Here is a 16,702-nt window from a genome sequence, read left to right as displayed (position 1 = left end):
CAGTCATTAATACTTAGCCAGACAATCAATACACACTCAAGAATCCACTTGCAAGGAAACTGCCACTGCTCATTTTATTTTTCTCCCTTCTTTTGCAAATCTAGGATGCTGCACTCATGCACCACATGGAGAGAAATTATTTCTACAACTTAACTCCACCACCAAATGCTGAGACTTCATTTAAAATGCAAACAAAATTATAATTCTTAACTATATAGTCATGAATTCTGGGCGGCTCAAATAACAGTTCTGTTACTTGATCTTGACAAATGATATAACTCAAAGATTTTCTACAATCAAATCGAAATTCCAGTTAATTTAAAATTATAATAGTAAATGCCAGGTGACAGTCTTAAAAACTCCACTTTAAAGCTAGGGTCAAGGGGTTGGGGATTTAGCTCAGTGGTAGAGCGCTTGCCTAGCAAGCGCAAGGCCCTGGGTTCGGTCCCCAGCTCCGAAAAATAGAAAAAAAAAAAAAAAGAAAAAAAAAAAAAAAAAAAAAAAAGCTAGGGTCAAATGTAAGTTTCTCAAGGCAATATGCTTTTTGAGCAAGTTACCTGAGAAGAGTATGTAAGTTTTTCTTTTTTTTTTTCTTTTTCTTTTTTTTTTTTTTTTAAAGATTTTTTTATTTTATGTACAGCATTCTGCCTGCATATGTGACTGCAGGCCAGAAGAGGGCACCAGATCTCATTACAGATGGTTGTGAGCCACCATGTGGTTGCTGGGAATTGAACTCATGACCTCTGGAAGAGCAGTCAGTGCTCTTAACCACTGAGCCATCTCTCCAGCCCGGGTATGTAAGTTTTAACAGTTTATAAAATGCACATGCAATAGGTTTTACTTGCTGAAGTAGTCAGTGGCACTATACTTGGATACCATAAAACTGGATGTATACGTATATAAATTCTGAGTCATTGAGACTTAAAAAGTACTCTAAGAGGAAAAAAATAAAACCAGTAATGATATCCTATATTCTTTCCCCCCTAATTGATTAGATAATAAATACAAGAAGCCAATCACTGGGCAAGAAGGAGGTCCGAGAGAGGAAGAGGGAAGGCAGGCAAGGACTTTGCTTTGGGCTACAGGAGCAAGGCAGACAAGACGTAGGAGGAGGTCGGAGGCTGTTAGTTCGTGTGGCAGATCCACGAGGATGCACTACAGACGATTTCAACAGAAGAGTTGATAAATTTAGGATACTAGGTCCTATGCCCAGCTATCTGCCGATTCTAAACTAAGATTGATGTCTTCCTTCTCAGGGCTATTCAACTGAGTTCCAAGGAAAGGTAACCTTGGCAGAATGTGGGTTTGCGAGGATGGGCCCCAGCTAGCTGCAGAAATTTGGGAGTGCTGAGCTGGTTTGGCAGCAGCCAGCGGCAGGGTGGAGAGCGATTTTGGAGCTCTGGAGAAGCAGAGCCAGCCTTGGTGGGACAGGCTCTGGCAATAGGGAAAACATGTGGTCTTGAGATCAGTACCCGGCTGGGAACAGACCAAGACCTCTGGCGGGTGCTTAGCCAGTGATAGCCAGGATTGTTTTTTTAATATTACACACTACAGGAATAGCACAATCTAAAGATATAACAGTAAGTTTTTTAAAAGGAATTTAGCTAGTAGCCATAACTAAATTCTTGATTCAGAAGGCATTCTAGAAACTTTAATACTTCAAAGCCATTAAGTCATTACTGCACAGTGCTAAAGAAATACTCATGCAAGAAAATCCTATCTGGGGCATTTTTACTTTTCTCCCTACATGGCTAAAATAAAAGGAGCTTTAGTACGGTTTTTACAAATATTGTTTATTTTAATGAAGCTGGTACAGATGATGTCCCTTGAAAACCCATGTCCCAGGCCAAAAAGTACAACAGAATCAAAAGGAGCAGTGTCTGTTGCGTACACTTCTGTATGAGTAACTTTCTTATTAACTGCTGATGAAGATTAGAACTTTCCTGGGATCTTCTGACAATACTGTCTTGCTCAAGACACTTTCTTTCTCTCCAGTGAAGCCACCTTTGGAGTTAGCTGTTACTCTCACTGTATCTGTTACCTTGACTACAAACATGATGTTCTTCTTTTGGTCCAGACCCTCAGATTTTAAAAGTAGCTTCAAGCTGAGAAAAGGTCATTTTCCACAGTTCGGTTCTCTGAAAAATCTCCATCTCCCACTGAAAATCATAGTCCAGGAGTGAAGCAACCACATACCGGAACTGCAGGGCCATTGAAAGGTCACAGGGAAGCTCCCATTGGTCGATCCTTTTATCATCACAACCCTGAAAATGCACAGTCCTGGAAAGGGTGGCCTCTCTGTGTGCACACATGAAATCTCTTAAAGGAAGAAGGGCAATGTTAAGGGAGCTGAGGTCTGATCACCAAAAATCAGCACAACAAAAACAACCAATAATGAATATTGAACACTAGAATTCAGATTACCAGATGTTCTAAGAGATGGAGTGCCAGTATTCAATTTTCATTTTGAACACCACATTACAAAAGAACTATTTTTAAAAATAAAAAAGGATTGAGGGAAAAGGAAAAAATAAAAAATAAAAAGAATTATCTAAACCGTCGAGTGACCCCCCGTTTGTTCCTGATAAACTTCAATCACGTCTTCTTCCTCCATTCCCAGCTGGAAGAAAAGAAAAACATGTTACTACTAGACTATAAAAGCATTATTCTTATATTAGCTGCAATTATATGACCACTATTTTAAGGTAAAGGAAGAAATGTCATCTATAATTAATAAGCCTCTAAAATTGAAAACCTGGGCAGTTTAAGTAAGAGGATAAGGAGTCCAAGTCCCTCTTCAGTTAATTCCAAACCAGCTTTGGCTACATAAGATTGTCTCAAAAACCTGGAGAAAGACGGGCATGGTGGTGTGTTTTAACCCCAGTACTTACAAGGCGGAGGCAGGCAGACAGATCTCTGAGTTTGAGGCAGCCTGTCTGCACTGTGAGCTCCGGGAGAGCCCAGACTACACAGTGAGTCCCTGACTCAAGAAGCTTAAGAGGAACAACAATGTCGACGACGACGACGACGACAAAAATCCAAAAGCAAACAAAAAATAGTTCTTGGACAGCATGTACAAACCCGTGAGATTGTTCTAGCACAGACTAGACGGGAAGGAAATGGGGGAGGGAGTAGAGCAGGGAGAGGGGAGGGGAAGAGAGGAGAGGGGGCAGAAGGGGAAGGATGGGAGGGAGGAAAGGGGAAGGGAGGGGATGGGGAGTGGGGGAAGAAAGTTAAGAAGGGGAAGGGGAGATACAGGAGAAATAGAGGGGGGACACAGGAGGAAAATGAGGAGAAAGGGAAATTGGGGGGAAGGAAAGGGAGGGGAAAGGGGGAAGAAAGAAGGGGAGAGAAAGGGAAAGGGGAAAAGGGAAAAAGAAAGGGGAACAGAAGAAAGGCAAGATAAGGGGAGGAAAAGGAAAAGAGAAGGAAGACACAGGCACAGGTCTTTTCCTACTGCTTTGTCTACTCAATTATTCTTTTACTCCTAAAACAATTTCACACTCCAGTTTATTTATTCTATAACACAAATATTTTAGCAACCTTTAAAGTCCATGAAAAAATGTTAATAGTTCAATGGCGTATTTTCTAAAACACATTTTTTAGATGTAACTGATACTCACATTTAAAAAAGAAAGAGGGTTCCAAATATATAGTTTTAGTTGGATAAATGCTGCCTGCCCTGAGGATCCATTCCTAAGTAGAATTTTGTCATCTACAATTCCCTCTGGCATCTAATTTGTGGTTTGTTTTTGTTGTTTTGTATTTTGAAAAGGGCTTCTAACCCTTGCTTTTCTAGAATCATTCATAGCCTCAAATTTACAGAGTTCCACCTGCCTCTGCAGTGCTGGAATTAAAGCTTGCATCCTAATTTGTCTTTTTTTTTTTTTTTTTTTTTTTTCTTTTTTTTTTTTTTTTTTTTGGGGCTGGGGACCTAACCCCGGGCCTTGTGATTGCTAGGCAAGCGCTCTACCACTGAGCTAAATCCCCAACCCCCTAATTTGTCTTAATAGTGAGCTTCTAACACAGAAGATTTATGTAGTTGTCTGCTGCAGTATAATTGTTCCAGTTTTATAAAATGAAGGGAAAGGGGGAAAAGAGACTAAAACACAAAACATGAAGTCCTTGTATACTGTTTAACCCCAAATGGTCTGGGAAGAAGGGCAGAGCCACCCCAACACAAAGAGATGAAACAAAGAAACTAGGGAAAATTAGGTAAGGAATAGATTTTTTAAAATTCTGTACTTGTAACATCTCTGGTAAGCTAAAAGTATTTCAAAATAAAATCTTTTTAAAATGTGAAGAAAAGGGGTTGGGGATTTAGCTCAGTGGTAGAGCGTTTGCCTAGCAATCACAAGGCCCTGGGTTGGGTCCCCAGCTCCAAAAAAAAAAAAAAAAAAAAAAAAAAAAAAAAGGTACCAAGTTGAAGGGACTCAAATGGCCAATATCTAAAGGACAGCCACACATTTTCTGTGTAACCCTGGCTGTCCTGGAACTCATTCTGTAGACCAGGCTAGCCTCCAACTCAAGAGACTACCTTTGCCTCCAGAGTACTGGGATTAAAAGTGAGTACCACCATCTAGACAGCCACACATTTTCAAGAAATCTTCCCAGGCCACTGATTAATTCAAATGGAAAGGGTAACTGTGATGGCTATTCTTGGTTGTCAACTTAACATCTGGAATTAACTAAAACCCAATCAGCAGCCACACCTGTGAGAGATTTTAGTCTTCTGAAATAGTCATTGTAAGTCTTTAATCTGGACTTGTTTTTTACTTTTTTCCTTTATTTTTTATGTATGGATGTTTTGCTTGTATGTACATCATACACCATGTGCACGAAGCACCCTTGGAGGCCAGGAGCGGGTACTGTAGCCCTTGGAACTAGAGACTGTAAGCCTCCATGAAGGTGACTAGAACAGAACCTGGTCCTGTAGAACAGTCAGTGCTCTTAGCCACTGAGCCATCTCTCCAGCCCTTGTTTTTGATTTTTTGAGACAGCATTTCTGTATGTAATGCAAACTATCCTAGACCTACCTACACTGGCCTCCAACTCAGAGCTCTGCACTATGCCCAGCTTAGCTTAATCTGGATCTCTGGAGGTAGAAAGATCTACCTTTAATATGTGTCACACCTCCTGGTGGCGCCTTATATAAAAGACATAGGAGGAAACTTTTGTTCTTTGCCTGCTTGCCCATGCTCCCTGGCAAGTTCATTCCTTTACTGGCATTAAAGCCCACTTGTTCAGAATACTCAAAACAAGCTGAGACATCCAGCCTCGTGGACTGAACAATTACTGGATTCTTGGACCTTCCACCGATAGACAGCTACTATTGAAATAGCCAGAACTCAGCCTGTAAAACACTATAATTATCTCCTTTACATATATATTTCTTAACAATTCTGTTCCTCTAGAGAACCCTAATACAGCAAAAGAATCTGGCACTCATCATTTAACTGTATCAACGAAGTTAACATTACTCTTAATGAAAGGCAGGGGTGGGGGGTGGGGAGTGGGGAGCACACACTTGGGAGGCAGAGGCAGAGGCAGGCAGATCTCCATGAATTCAAGGCAAGCCAGGGCTCTAGAGACCCTGTCTCCAAAAACAAAAAACAAACACACAAGGCAGTGGTGACACACACACCTTTAATCCCGTAACTTAGGAAGCAGTGGAAGGTGAATTTCAGTACAATACCAGCCTGGTCTACAGAGTGAGTTCCAACAAGGTAGGGCTATGTTACACAGAGAACACCCCACTCCCTGCACTGTGTGTATGTGTTTTACCTGCATATATGTATATGTTATGTTTGTGCCTGGTGGCCAAGGAAGTCAGAAGAGGGTATCAGATCCCTTAGAACTAGTTACAGAAAGTTATGAACATGGGTATCATGTGGGTCCTCTGCAAGAGCAGAAAGTACTCACAACCTCTGAACCCCAAGGGAAAAGATTTTTTTGTCCACATGTTGTTGAAATGGGCACTGAACCCACCCGCAGGGTGCCCTCAGTAGAGAGAAATGGCTCCCACATATGCATCAAGACTTTTATGGACCCCATGTGTGCATTCAGGCACACGTACATTAATAAATTAATTAAATATAAATTCTAAAATCTTATTTTTTACCTCTTTTTTGGTGCTAGGGATCAAACTCTGGACCCATGCATACTAAGCACATGCTCTACCACGATCCCAACCCATTTTATCTAAAATCTTATTTCAGACTTTTCATACTTACTTCTTTTGGAGTATGATTATCAGCAATTCTCTGACCTTCAAAGAGAAACCTGAGTGAATTCATTGGAACTCCCTAAAAGAAGGAAAAGGAAAGTGAGTATAAAAATCTTAGATTAGTAACTATGATAAAACCAAGAGAGAAAAAGAAACAGCATGAACATGAAAGGCTTAACAAGCCTTGGGCACCATGACTTTACAGCCCGTCATGAGGTTCTTGACAAGGACTCAGGAAGGTTATCTCCTCATCTTCACTGCACAAGCAGGGAACTTAAGGCCTGTAGATAAGGAGTAGCCAAGAATTCCCGCTCAAAATGATTGATAAGCCTCTTCTCTCAACCACTACTATGTTCCTTTCCCCTGAAGCCTGAGCTAACGTAAAATAAGGACCTGGACATGGATGTGCTTTCTAGCTTCTAACTATACAAGCAACACTAGTTTTAAACATTAAATCCAAAGAATGTGGTAATGCAAAGAGATAGCTAGGTAAGGCACAGTAACGTGTTTGTATGTACACACATATGCATCTGGGTAAGTCTAAATGCTACAAAGGATGTTTATGTTTTTTAACCACTTTAATATGATAGCGAAAGGGGAAATGAGTCTTTAAGAGAAAGTTAACTTCACAAGGAAGTAGGAATCAAGAATGACCCATTTAAGGGCTAGAGAAATAGCTCTGTGTTTAAGAAGATTTGCTGCACTTTCAGAACTCAGATTCAATTCCCAGAATTCACATGGCAGCTATCTTAATTCCAGTCCTAAGGGAATCCAATGCCCACTTCCAGCATCTGAGGGCACTATGGACATAATGCAGACATACACGCAAGCAAATACCAAAAGTAAAATTTAAAACAACAACAAAAAACTAAAACTTCTATCTGTGGATGTTTAAACACTGTAACTGAAACAAACTGCAAAGAAATTAAAATATACCAAGTGTGGTGACCCACAGCACCCAGGAGGCAAATGCAGAAGGATCTCTGAGTTTCGGGCTAGCTTGGTCTACATAGTGAGTTCCAGGACAGCTAGGGCTATGCAGAAAGGCCCTGTCTCAAAACAAATGAACAATTCAACGTTGCCTATCTCTATATATTGTTTTTTAACTTGTTTTTAGTTTTATGAGTCAGGATTTCATACAACTCAGGCTGACCTCAAATTTCTTATATAGCAGAAGATTACCGTGACCTGATGACTACATCACCCCATCAGTGTTGGGATTCCAATGTACCCCACCACACCCAACATAAATTACATTCTTATACACAACTTTATTCATTCACACACACACACACACACACACACACACACACACATATATTCATATTTATGTATTTGAGACAGGGTCTCACTATGTAGCCCTGGCTGTCCTGGAATATTTTATGTAGCTGAAGATGACCTGGAACATTTTACCCAATGTTTATTAATTATTTGTGAGTATAAAATGTGCGAATGTAGACAACTAAACAGATACTTTTAAAGGAGTTAATTCTTAAGAAATTATCTTGAAATGTTTGAAAAAATATAGCCACAATCTATATTATTTATAAAGCAGAAATACTTGTTTTTTATTTTTGTGTTTTGCCAGCCTATATGCCTGTGTACCATGTATGTGTGCAGTGCCCACAGGAGGCTGTCAGATCCTCTAAAACTGGATCTGCAGGTGTTTGTGATCAACGAAGTGGGTGTTTGGGAATTGAACCCAGGTCCCTTGTAAGAGCAGTCAGTGTTCTTAAGTGCTGAACCATCTCTCCAGCCCCAAGAAAATATATTAATTATAGATTTAAATTTGAAATGTGGCTAAAGCTCCTGGTTAGAAGAACAGGGATATCTCATTGTAATCACCTAAAGCTCCTGGTTAGAAGAACAGGGATATCTCACTGTAATCACCTAAAGGCTAGCTTCGCTGCTGTATACCAGAATGCAAACATCCAAAAATATTCATCTGAGCAGTCAGCAAAATGAGTTACTTTCAAACTATTTCTATGTTTTATTAATTCAAATTTTGAAATGGGTCAAGAGAAAACGATAACATTAGGCTTTTTCCTTAAGTTGCTAATGGTGAAAACAGACCATCTTTTGGCGAAGCACAGTTTTTAGGTCACAATACACAAACCTGTCTTTGACAGTACGATTCTTTGAGCTTCTTGAGATGTGTTGTCATTTTCACTTTGAAATGGATCTCACTGCTGTCCTAGGGAGACAAAGAGAGACACTGTTTACCTGCAGTACTTAGTAACTCCAACCGAATTATTTACTTATGCCTTGTCAGTGAACGTTTCCCACCAAAATACTCTTTCTAGCATTCCTAACTAGTTTTATTAAAGCAATCTAATCAAATTCCAAGTAACTTTTTAGCAATCCATTATAAAAAATTAGTAAAAAAAGATGTTTTGGTATCAAAATTATTAATGTAGATTTGTGTAGAATGCATTCCTTCATGATAGCATATCCATCAAAATAATGTAAAAATAAAATGAACAGTCACAAACCCTCATAAGCAACACAAACAAAACACACTCTCCACTCATACCAACTAAAGTGTCCCGAAGGTGGTCACACTAGAAGAGAAATCTAAACTCTGAAATAACACAGAAAACGTTTCTCTACCATGAAGTGACTCATTGAAGCTGGTTTGTCTAACATGAATAAAAACTTTAGTAATTCAAACATAAGGTTTGGGGCTAAAGCTGCCAAGTGGAGTACTTGTCTTAGACTCCTTCCCCAGCATCTTTTTTATTGAAACAATCTGTTTAACTACAGATGCTTTTCTTCTGTCCACATTGTCAAGCAAATAATCAGAAAAAAAAATACTAGCATTTGCATTATCATAAAATTTCAAGACCAATTGAATGTGCGCTGCATTCACAAATATATTAGCCTATTTAATGTATTTGTGATAATTTCATAAAAAGATAAAAAAATATTTACAGCATGCCTAACATAATATAATTCCAAGCAAGACACGGTGGTGCATGCCTTTAAACCCAGCACTGGGAGGCAAAGGTAATCAGATCTCTGAGTTCAGGTCTACAAAGAATTCTATGGTAGCCAGAGTTACATGGAGCTATCCTGTCTATTTAAAAAAAAAAAAAAAAAAATCAATGGAATAAAAAAAATTAAAACTCGTTGGGGATTTAGCTCAGTGGTAGCAAGGCCCTGGGTTGGGTCCCCAGCTCCGAAAAAAAAAAAGAAAAAAAAAATGTAAAAAAAAAAAAGGGGCTGGGATTTAGCTCAGTGGTAGAGCGCTTACCTAGGAAGCGCAAGGCCCTGGGTTCGGTCCCCAGCTCCAAAAAAAAAACTAAATAAATAAATAAATAAATAAAAAAACTCATACCTATAGTTGATTCTTGCTCTCTCTCCGCCAAGACAGTTTAATATAAAAAGGAGCCTTTGTGATACTGGTAGGTTGAAGCCAGCCTATATGCTAGGTAACTATTCCACCTCTGAGCTTATATTCCTAGTCACTTTTTTTTTTTAATTTCTTGAATTTACTATAATTACATCTTTTTTCCCTTTCCTCCATCCAACCATCCTGTACACCTCTACTTACTCTCCAATTTATGGCCCCTCGCTTTTCTTTAATCACATATACACATATAATCCTAAACGTATAAATAGAATCTGTTCAGTCTGTACAATGCTACTTGTATCTGTAGGACTTTAGGACTGACCACTTAGTATTGGATAACAGACGAGGTGAGCTCTTCCTAGAAAAGACTATTTCTCCCACTCTCAGAACTCCTTATATGCCTATAATTTTTTGAGAAATGTTGGGCCCCTAAGAGAGTGTGCCCTTTCCATGTTAGAATGTGTGGTGTCATTCTCTCTGGTCTTCTTTAGGCAGCCATGTTGAGACTTCATCCTAGGTAGGCCTTGAAACTAAGATCCTTCTAACTTAACTTCAAGTAGCTAGAATTACAGCCCTGAACTATAAGGCTCGGAAAAAATGGTCTTTTTAACTAATGGCCTAGGAAAACGCTCATACAAAAATATCTTAATAATAAAAGATACAAACCTAAGAACTAAATTATAAAACTCTTAGAAGAAATCACAGGTATAAATCTTTGCAACCTTGGATTAGACAAGTTTTCTTTTTTGTCCTGTTTTTCAAAAGAAGGTTTCTGTTTTTCTTGCCTATATGAGCTACATAAAATTTGATGTCTTTGCTAAGTTTTCTAGGTTTTGCCATTTTCATCCATGCCTCCTATGACCAGATATCTTTGCCATTTATCTGCCAGTCGGTGGTTTCCATTTTGATGACCGTATAGCTGCTGTGCCACTGCACACACCAGGAATTGTTCCTGGTTGATCATCTTATGGCCAGCAGTGCTGCACTGACTTTGTGGTTCCTTTCAGTATTGGCCATTCCATTCCCCGAGTCTATGGCGGCCACTGTCCGTTAGCTTTGGTTCCATCAGGGGTTGATAAATCATTGGTAAACCATGCATTAGCCAAATGTAGTGACCATTCCCTCAGTCTCCACACTTCAACAGGGGCCTCTTTTGGGGAGCAGGGGAGTGGTTTAGGAAAGGGGATTATAGGCAACTGAGCTGTTTCCTCAGTGCCCCTTTGCTGCCACATCCTGATCATGAAGGAATTCAGTTAGGTACCAGTTCCACTGTTAATACCTTTCCTTCCATGGCTGAGCCTTCAAAAGACTCTGCCTTTAAATGGAGCCAATCCATGATTATATGACCATAGGGTGGTTGGCAATGACTGAGTATGAGGTTCTCCATGCCTCATAAAATGCCCAGATTTACTTCTCAAAGAAAGAATATTCTCTGTATGTGGAAAGTTGTTTGCAATGGAAGCCAACAGGCAATTGTTGATGGGCTCCTTTTTGCTTTATGAAGAGTCCCATGTGGTTTAATATTGGTCAGGGTTGCATGCACAGAGATGAGCTTACCGGCAGTCACAAAAGCTGCTCTTTATTCCTATCCCCATTGGAAATTGGCTGTTTTTCTAGTAACCCTGTAGAGGTTTTTATAATAAACCTATAAATATGGTATGTGATTTCTCTAGCGTGCAATCATACCAATTAGGAGCTGTTATCTGAGTTTTGTCCCTGGGTAGTGGGATTAAAGGTGTGCACCACCATTTTCTTCACTGTAATTCTAGAATTTAGAAAACAACTAACTTACAGAGATCTGCCTATCTCTGATGGGATTAAAAACATGGGTTACCATTGCCCTCCTCAAATATTGTATCTTAGCTCCAAATCACACCAACTCTTAGAGATTTAGAAAAAAGTTAGGGGCTGGAGATGACTTAGTGGTTAGGAGCATTGACTGTTCTTCCAGAGTTCCTGAGTTCAAATCCCAGCAACCACATGGTGGCTCACAACCATCTGTAATGAGGTCTGATGCCCTCTTTTGGTGTGTCTGAAGACAGCTACAGTGTACATATATAATAAATAAATCTTTAAAAAAAAGGAAAACAAGTTAGAACTCTAGTAATCCTTTGAATTTCTTAAAACTTTTAAATCTCTTAACTGTGTTTTTAATACCAAACAACAAAAATATCCTTTTTATTTAAAAAGAAAACTCAAAAGCATTTTATACTAGTAAGGCAACTGTGCCTTTGGTAAATTACTAGTCAAAAATATTATTTTTTTTTAGTTTTATTTTCTTTCATGACTGATCAAATGAAAGGTGTTTGTTAGTCTTTTTTTAAGTTAGTTTAGATTGAATGACCAAGCTTCTGATGAACTGAACTCTATTGCTTTTCCTTATTCAGGAGATCTCTCCTATTCAAATCTTATCTTTATCAATCTTAATTGTATCCATAGCTTTTCTTCTCCTGTGGAAACAAAGACAAAACCTCTTCTGCAACCTAAAACATATCCAGGTTTCCTTCTGAGGTCAAGACATCTTTAAAACACACAGGCAGTTTTTTCTACTTTCCAATTTCTCTCCACAGCTGTTATTCCTTTCTCATTAGCATTTTTTAAAAATAAGTTAATAAAGCTTTGTGTAATCGATCTCTGCATGTCTTTAGTACCCCTTTCTGTCTATTCAGCATATCCTTTAAAGTGAGATTAATTTTTCTGTAAGTGCTTGTCCTGTAAGATTGTGTGATACACCTATAATATGCTTTCTGTTGTAATATGCAAAAAAAATTCATTTTACTAGATATACATGCTGAAGTGACACTGTTAGTCTTAATTTGTATAGGTATCCCCATAACAGCCATAACTTCTAACAAATGTGCAATTACAGAATCAGCCTTTCCAGAACTTAAAGCAGTTGCCCACTAAAACCCCAAATATGTGTCAATGTCATAGTGTACATTATTTTAATTTTCCAAACTTCACAAAATGAAACACATCCATTTGCCAAATTTCATTTCTTTAGGTACCTTTTGGGTTACTCCCTGCAGGTAATGGAGTCTGGTTATACAAAGAACAAGAAGGAGATTTCCTTATAATTTCATTGTTGGACTATTTAACATTTCCTTGTGGAAGAACTTTCTAATACCTTTTAACGAGTAGAGAGATGGCTCAGAGGTTAAGAGCACTGACTGCTCTTCCAGAGGTCCTGAGTTCAATTCCCAGTAACCACATGGTGGCTCACAACCATCTATAACGAGATCTGATGCTTTCTTCTGATGTGTCTGAGATAGCTACCATAGTTAAATCTTTAAAAAACAAACAAACAAACAAACAACAACAAAAAACCCAGGTTGATCATTATCATAAGTATTTGCCTATAAAGGCAAATATTTCTTTATCCTATTCTTGTATAGTTTTTTTTTTTAAAGCAGTCTTTTAAATCAATCACTATTATAAACTATCCCTTAGGTAATAAAAAGGGAAAGGGAATTCCAGGCTGTAAAGAGCCCATTAGCTGAATCAGCTTATTTATAACTCTTAATTTTGTTAACATTATTCATTTTCCAGATTTCTTTTTAGTGACAAAAAAATAGAATTCCAAGGACTTGTTGACTCTTCAGTAATTTGAGCATTTAGCTGCTCTTGTACTGGCTATTCTAGTCCCTGTGATTTTTCTGATGTCAAGGGTCATTGCTCCACCCACACCGGTTTGTCAGTTAATCATTTTAAAGGTAGGCCTATTTCAAAGGTTGTACCTTTGAAAGACCAACAACTGCTGTATCTATCCTGTTTCTGTAAACCTGAATGGTCTGTGACTGTAATGTATTAGGTATGAGTGCTCTATCTCATGCCGCTTCCTCAGGTGGGAGACTAGCAATGCAACTAAGCTGAGGGCAGTTTTGGGTTGTTGAACAAGGAGAAGGTAACCAGGGCACTAAGCTAAGGGCAGATTAAGAGGTGCTGAGCTGGGCTGGAGAGATGGCTCAGAGGTTAAGAGCACTGTCTGCTCTTCCAGAGGTCCTGAGTTCAATTCCCAGCAACCACATGGTGGCTCACAACCACCTATAATCAGGTCTGGTGCCCCCTTCTGGCCTGTAGTTGCATACATGCAGGCAGAAAGCTGTATGAGGTATACATAATAAATAAATAAATGTTAAAAAAAAAAAGAGGTGCTGAGCTTAGAGTATTAGAAAGGGCATGCTAGTCACAAGAGATTAGGAGCACCAGTGATTGAGCCAATAAGGCAGGTTGAAATTAAGCAATGTATATGTGCTTGTACTTTTTTTTATCCACAGATCCAATATTCTCTGGGCAGGGGCTGGTAGTAGTCTGCCCAGAGCTTAAAACAGGATAGTGGGAACTACACACAACAGATGTGTGTGAGCTGCCATGTGGTTGAGGGGAATTGAATTCAGGACACCTCTGAAAGAGCAGCCAGTGCCAACAGAGAGCCACAGAGCCATCTCTCCAGCCTGATAATACCTTTTAAATATTTTTCTCAGAATAATGGTTCTTTATTTTATAGTTTGCTTCTGAGATTGGAGGAATATTAATCTGTTTTCCATTGCTGTAACAAATCACATCCCCATAAATTCATGGCTATATTAGTCACATATGGCTTTCATTTTCCTATGTGTCCTTCTGGCTCTATGCACTTCACCCATCTTGCACTTTGCTTCAGCTGAAATAAAGTTCCAATCCCTAGAAGCTGAATATTTACCTCCTAAAGAGGCCAATTCGAATGCCAAGAATTGGTGGAATTGTTACATTCGTTCTTGTGTCAACTAAACCTTCAATTTCAATACCATTTATTTGTATCTTCAGCACTTTGGTCTCTGATCATTTATAGCAGTTTGTCAAAACACTTGCTTTCTAATCTCTCCTGAATTTTTTGTTTTATCTACTAAAGCTATTCTGTCCTTGATTACATCCAGACTAGTGTTTACACACACACACACACACACACACACACACACACACACACACACACACACACACACACAGAGTTTATTTTTATGTGCATTGGTGTTTCTTCTGTATGTCTGTTGAAGAGAAGGCGCCAGACTCACTAGAATTGGACTTACAGTTATAAACTGCATGTGGGTGCTGGGAATTGAACCAAGGACCTCTGGAAGAGCAGCCTGTACTCTTAATTGCTAAGCCATCTCTCCAGCTTAGAGCAGTGTTATTTTTAACAACGGGCATTAAAATCTTTTAATTGGTCTGTCTCCAATGCTATCAGAGAATGACTGAATTAAACTTGATATCAGGGCGGGGGTGGCGGGCATTTCCCAATGGCAAAGGGTTACCTTGCCTGTCTCTTGTTTTACATTTATTAGTCCAATGCTGGCACTGGACACACCTTCTGCATACTCCAGAAGGCTAAGGCCCTTTTCGATTATCTCTAGAAAAACACAGTGCTTTTGCCAAATCTTCCCAGTCTTGGGGGGGATAATTCTGTTCTGAGTTGCTCATGAATTTAATTTGTTTCACATAAGGTAAGTACAAATTACAAAACAAACCACTTCCTTAAATCTCCTCAGATCTTGTCTATAGGATTCCATTTAACTTTATAACCTTGGGGGGTGAGGGGGTACCTATCATTTGCTGGTAGGTCATGTATAACTGGATAAACTAAAATTGGTTTTCTAACAACCAACAACTTTGGGCCACCCCTTTTCAGTTTCATCATGTGGTGGTATGGGAAGTGCTTATCTAAATTCCTCTTTTTGTATCTGAGTATTTTTCTTATTTTCATCTTTTAAGTCTTTCTAAGGCTTGTATCTTATCAATCCACTTTTCATATTTGGCATAATTATCAAACCACTTTTTATATTGGCACAAAACCCACTATGGCTATTAAAGATAAAATATGGGTCACCAGACTGATAGTAATAATAACTGATTATTATGTTAATCTCAATTAAGTCATTCATCTTTCCATTTTCTACTTCTACTTTTCAAGCCATCTAAAGTAGCACTATACAGGATCAGTATTTCCTATCTTTAATGTGGGAAAGATTTTTCCTTTTAATACTACTTAACTTTCTCCTTGAGGAATTCCCAGGTGTTACCAAATCTGATGGCTTCTCAGTTTGTCCATAGCTGGCATAATTTCTTTGTGTGATTGTGCCATACATTGAGGCACCAAACGTTATTTAGCAAAATATCAATTGTATATTTTTACCAATGAAAACTAGGGAGCCAGATGTCAGGGTAAGCGTACTAGCTCAGAGAGGCAGAGAAATCACCCAGCTGATCTTCCTCCTTAGCCAACATCCCTCCAACAATCCATCACCCTTTCTCACTTGTCTCAAACAACCTCCTATCCTTCCCTTCTACTTCTTGTGCATCTCCCTATCCATCCTCTTATCTCTTATCTCCCTCTTACTGTCCCTGGCTTTTAATAATCCTATGTTTGCTTCCTGTTAACTGGTTGCTTGCTCATTTCTTAACCTGTGTTTGACTTTATTTAATATTGTTTACAATATTCAAGCAGAAAACTCCTGGATTAAAGATGTGTGCTAAGGCTGAGCCACACCACAACTAAAAAGAGGTTTTCCAGTAAATAATACAATGTTAGGGTTCACAGTGTGATTAAATATCCTGCAACATTTGCTTTTAAACTGAGCACTCAAGAAACAAACAGAAGCAGGCAGATCTCTGTGAGGTCAAGGCCAGCCTGGTCTACTAAGTGAGCTCAGCACCTGATGAGGCTTATACAGTGAGAACTTGCCTCAAAATAATAATGATACTGATGGTGATAATAGTAGTGTCAGCAGCTGGACAGGTAAGTCAGTGGTTAAGAGCACTGGCTTCTCTTTCAGAGGACCTTGGTTTGATTTCCCAGCAATCACACTGCAGCTCACAAACATCTATAACCACAGTTCCATGGATACCAGGCATACAGGTGCTATAAAGATATATGCAGCCAAATACCCATACACATAAAATTTAAAAAATAAAATAAAAATATTTGAAAACAGAGAAGAGTGGAGGGAAAAGAAAGGCTCAGTAGGTAAAATAGCACAAGCACAAGTTCAGGTCCCAGTACAAACACTAAAAAGATAAAAGCCAGACCAAACTCTGGTGCTATGAGAAAGAGGAGGAAGCCCTGAAAATTGCTGCCGTAAGCCAGCTAC

The 16,702-nt window shown here is 38.9% G+C and overlaps 1 protein-coding gene across 1 annotated transcript in view; it reads right to left on the bottom strand.

Moving 5' to 3' along the window:
• Positions 1–1,772: 1,772 nt before the first annotated feature.
• The window catches only part of Sumo1 (small ubiquitin like modifier 1), a 29,261-nt gene continuing 14,331 nt past the window's right edge, over positions 1,773–16,702 (bottom strand). Inside the window, exons 3-5 of the mRNA XM_032890626.1 lie at positions 8,343–8,420; positions 6,234–6,305; positions 1,773–2,620 (exon numbers count right to left, since the gene is read on the bottom strand). Of these exons, the coding sequence (XP_032746517.1) occupies positions 2,552–2,620; positions 6,234–6,305; positions 8,343–8,420 (219 nt within the window). The 3' untranslated portion in view covers positions 1,773–2,551. The remainder of the gene's footprint in view (positions 2,621–6,233; positions 6,306–8,342; positions 8,421–16,702) is intronic.

Source organism: Rattus rattus, unplaced genomic scaffold (genome assembly GCF_011064425.1).
Source record: "Rattus rattus isolate New Zealand unplaced genomic scaffold, Rrattus_CSIRO_v1 PGA_scaffold_81, whole genome shotgun sequence".
Classification (NCBI taxonomy): domain Eukaryota; kingdom Metazoa; phylum Chordata; class Mammalia; order Rodentia; family Muridae; genus Rattus; species Rattus rattus.
Note: the sequence above shows the minus strand (reverse complement) of the source record. Positions and strands in the feature narration are given on the sequence as shown.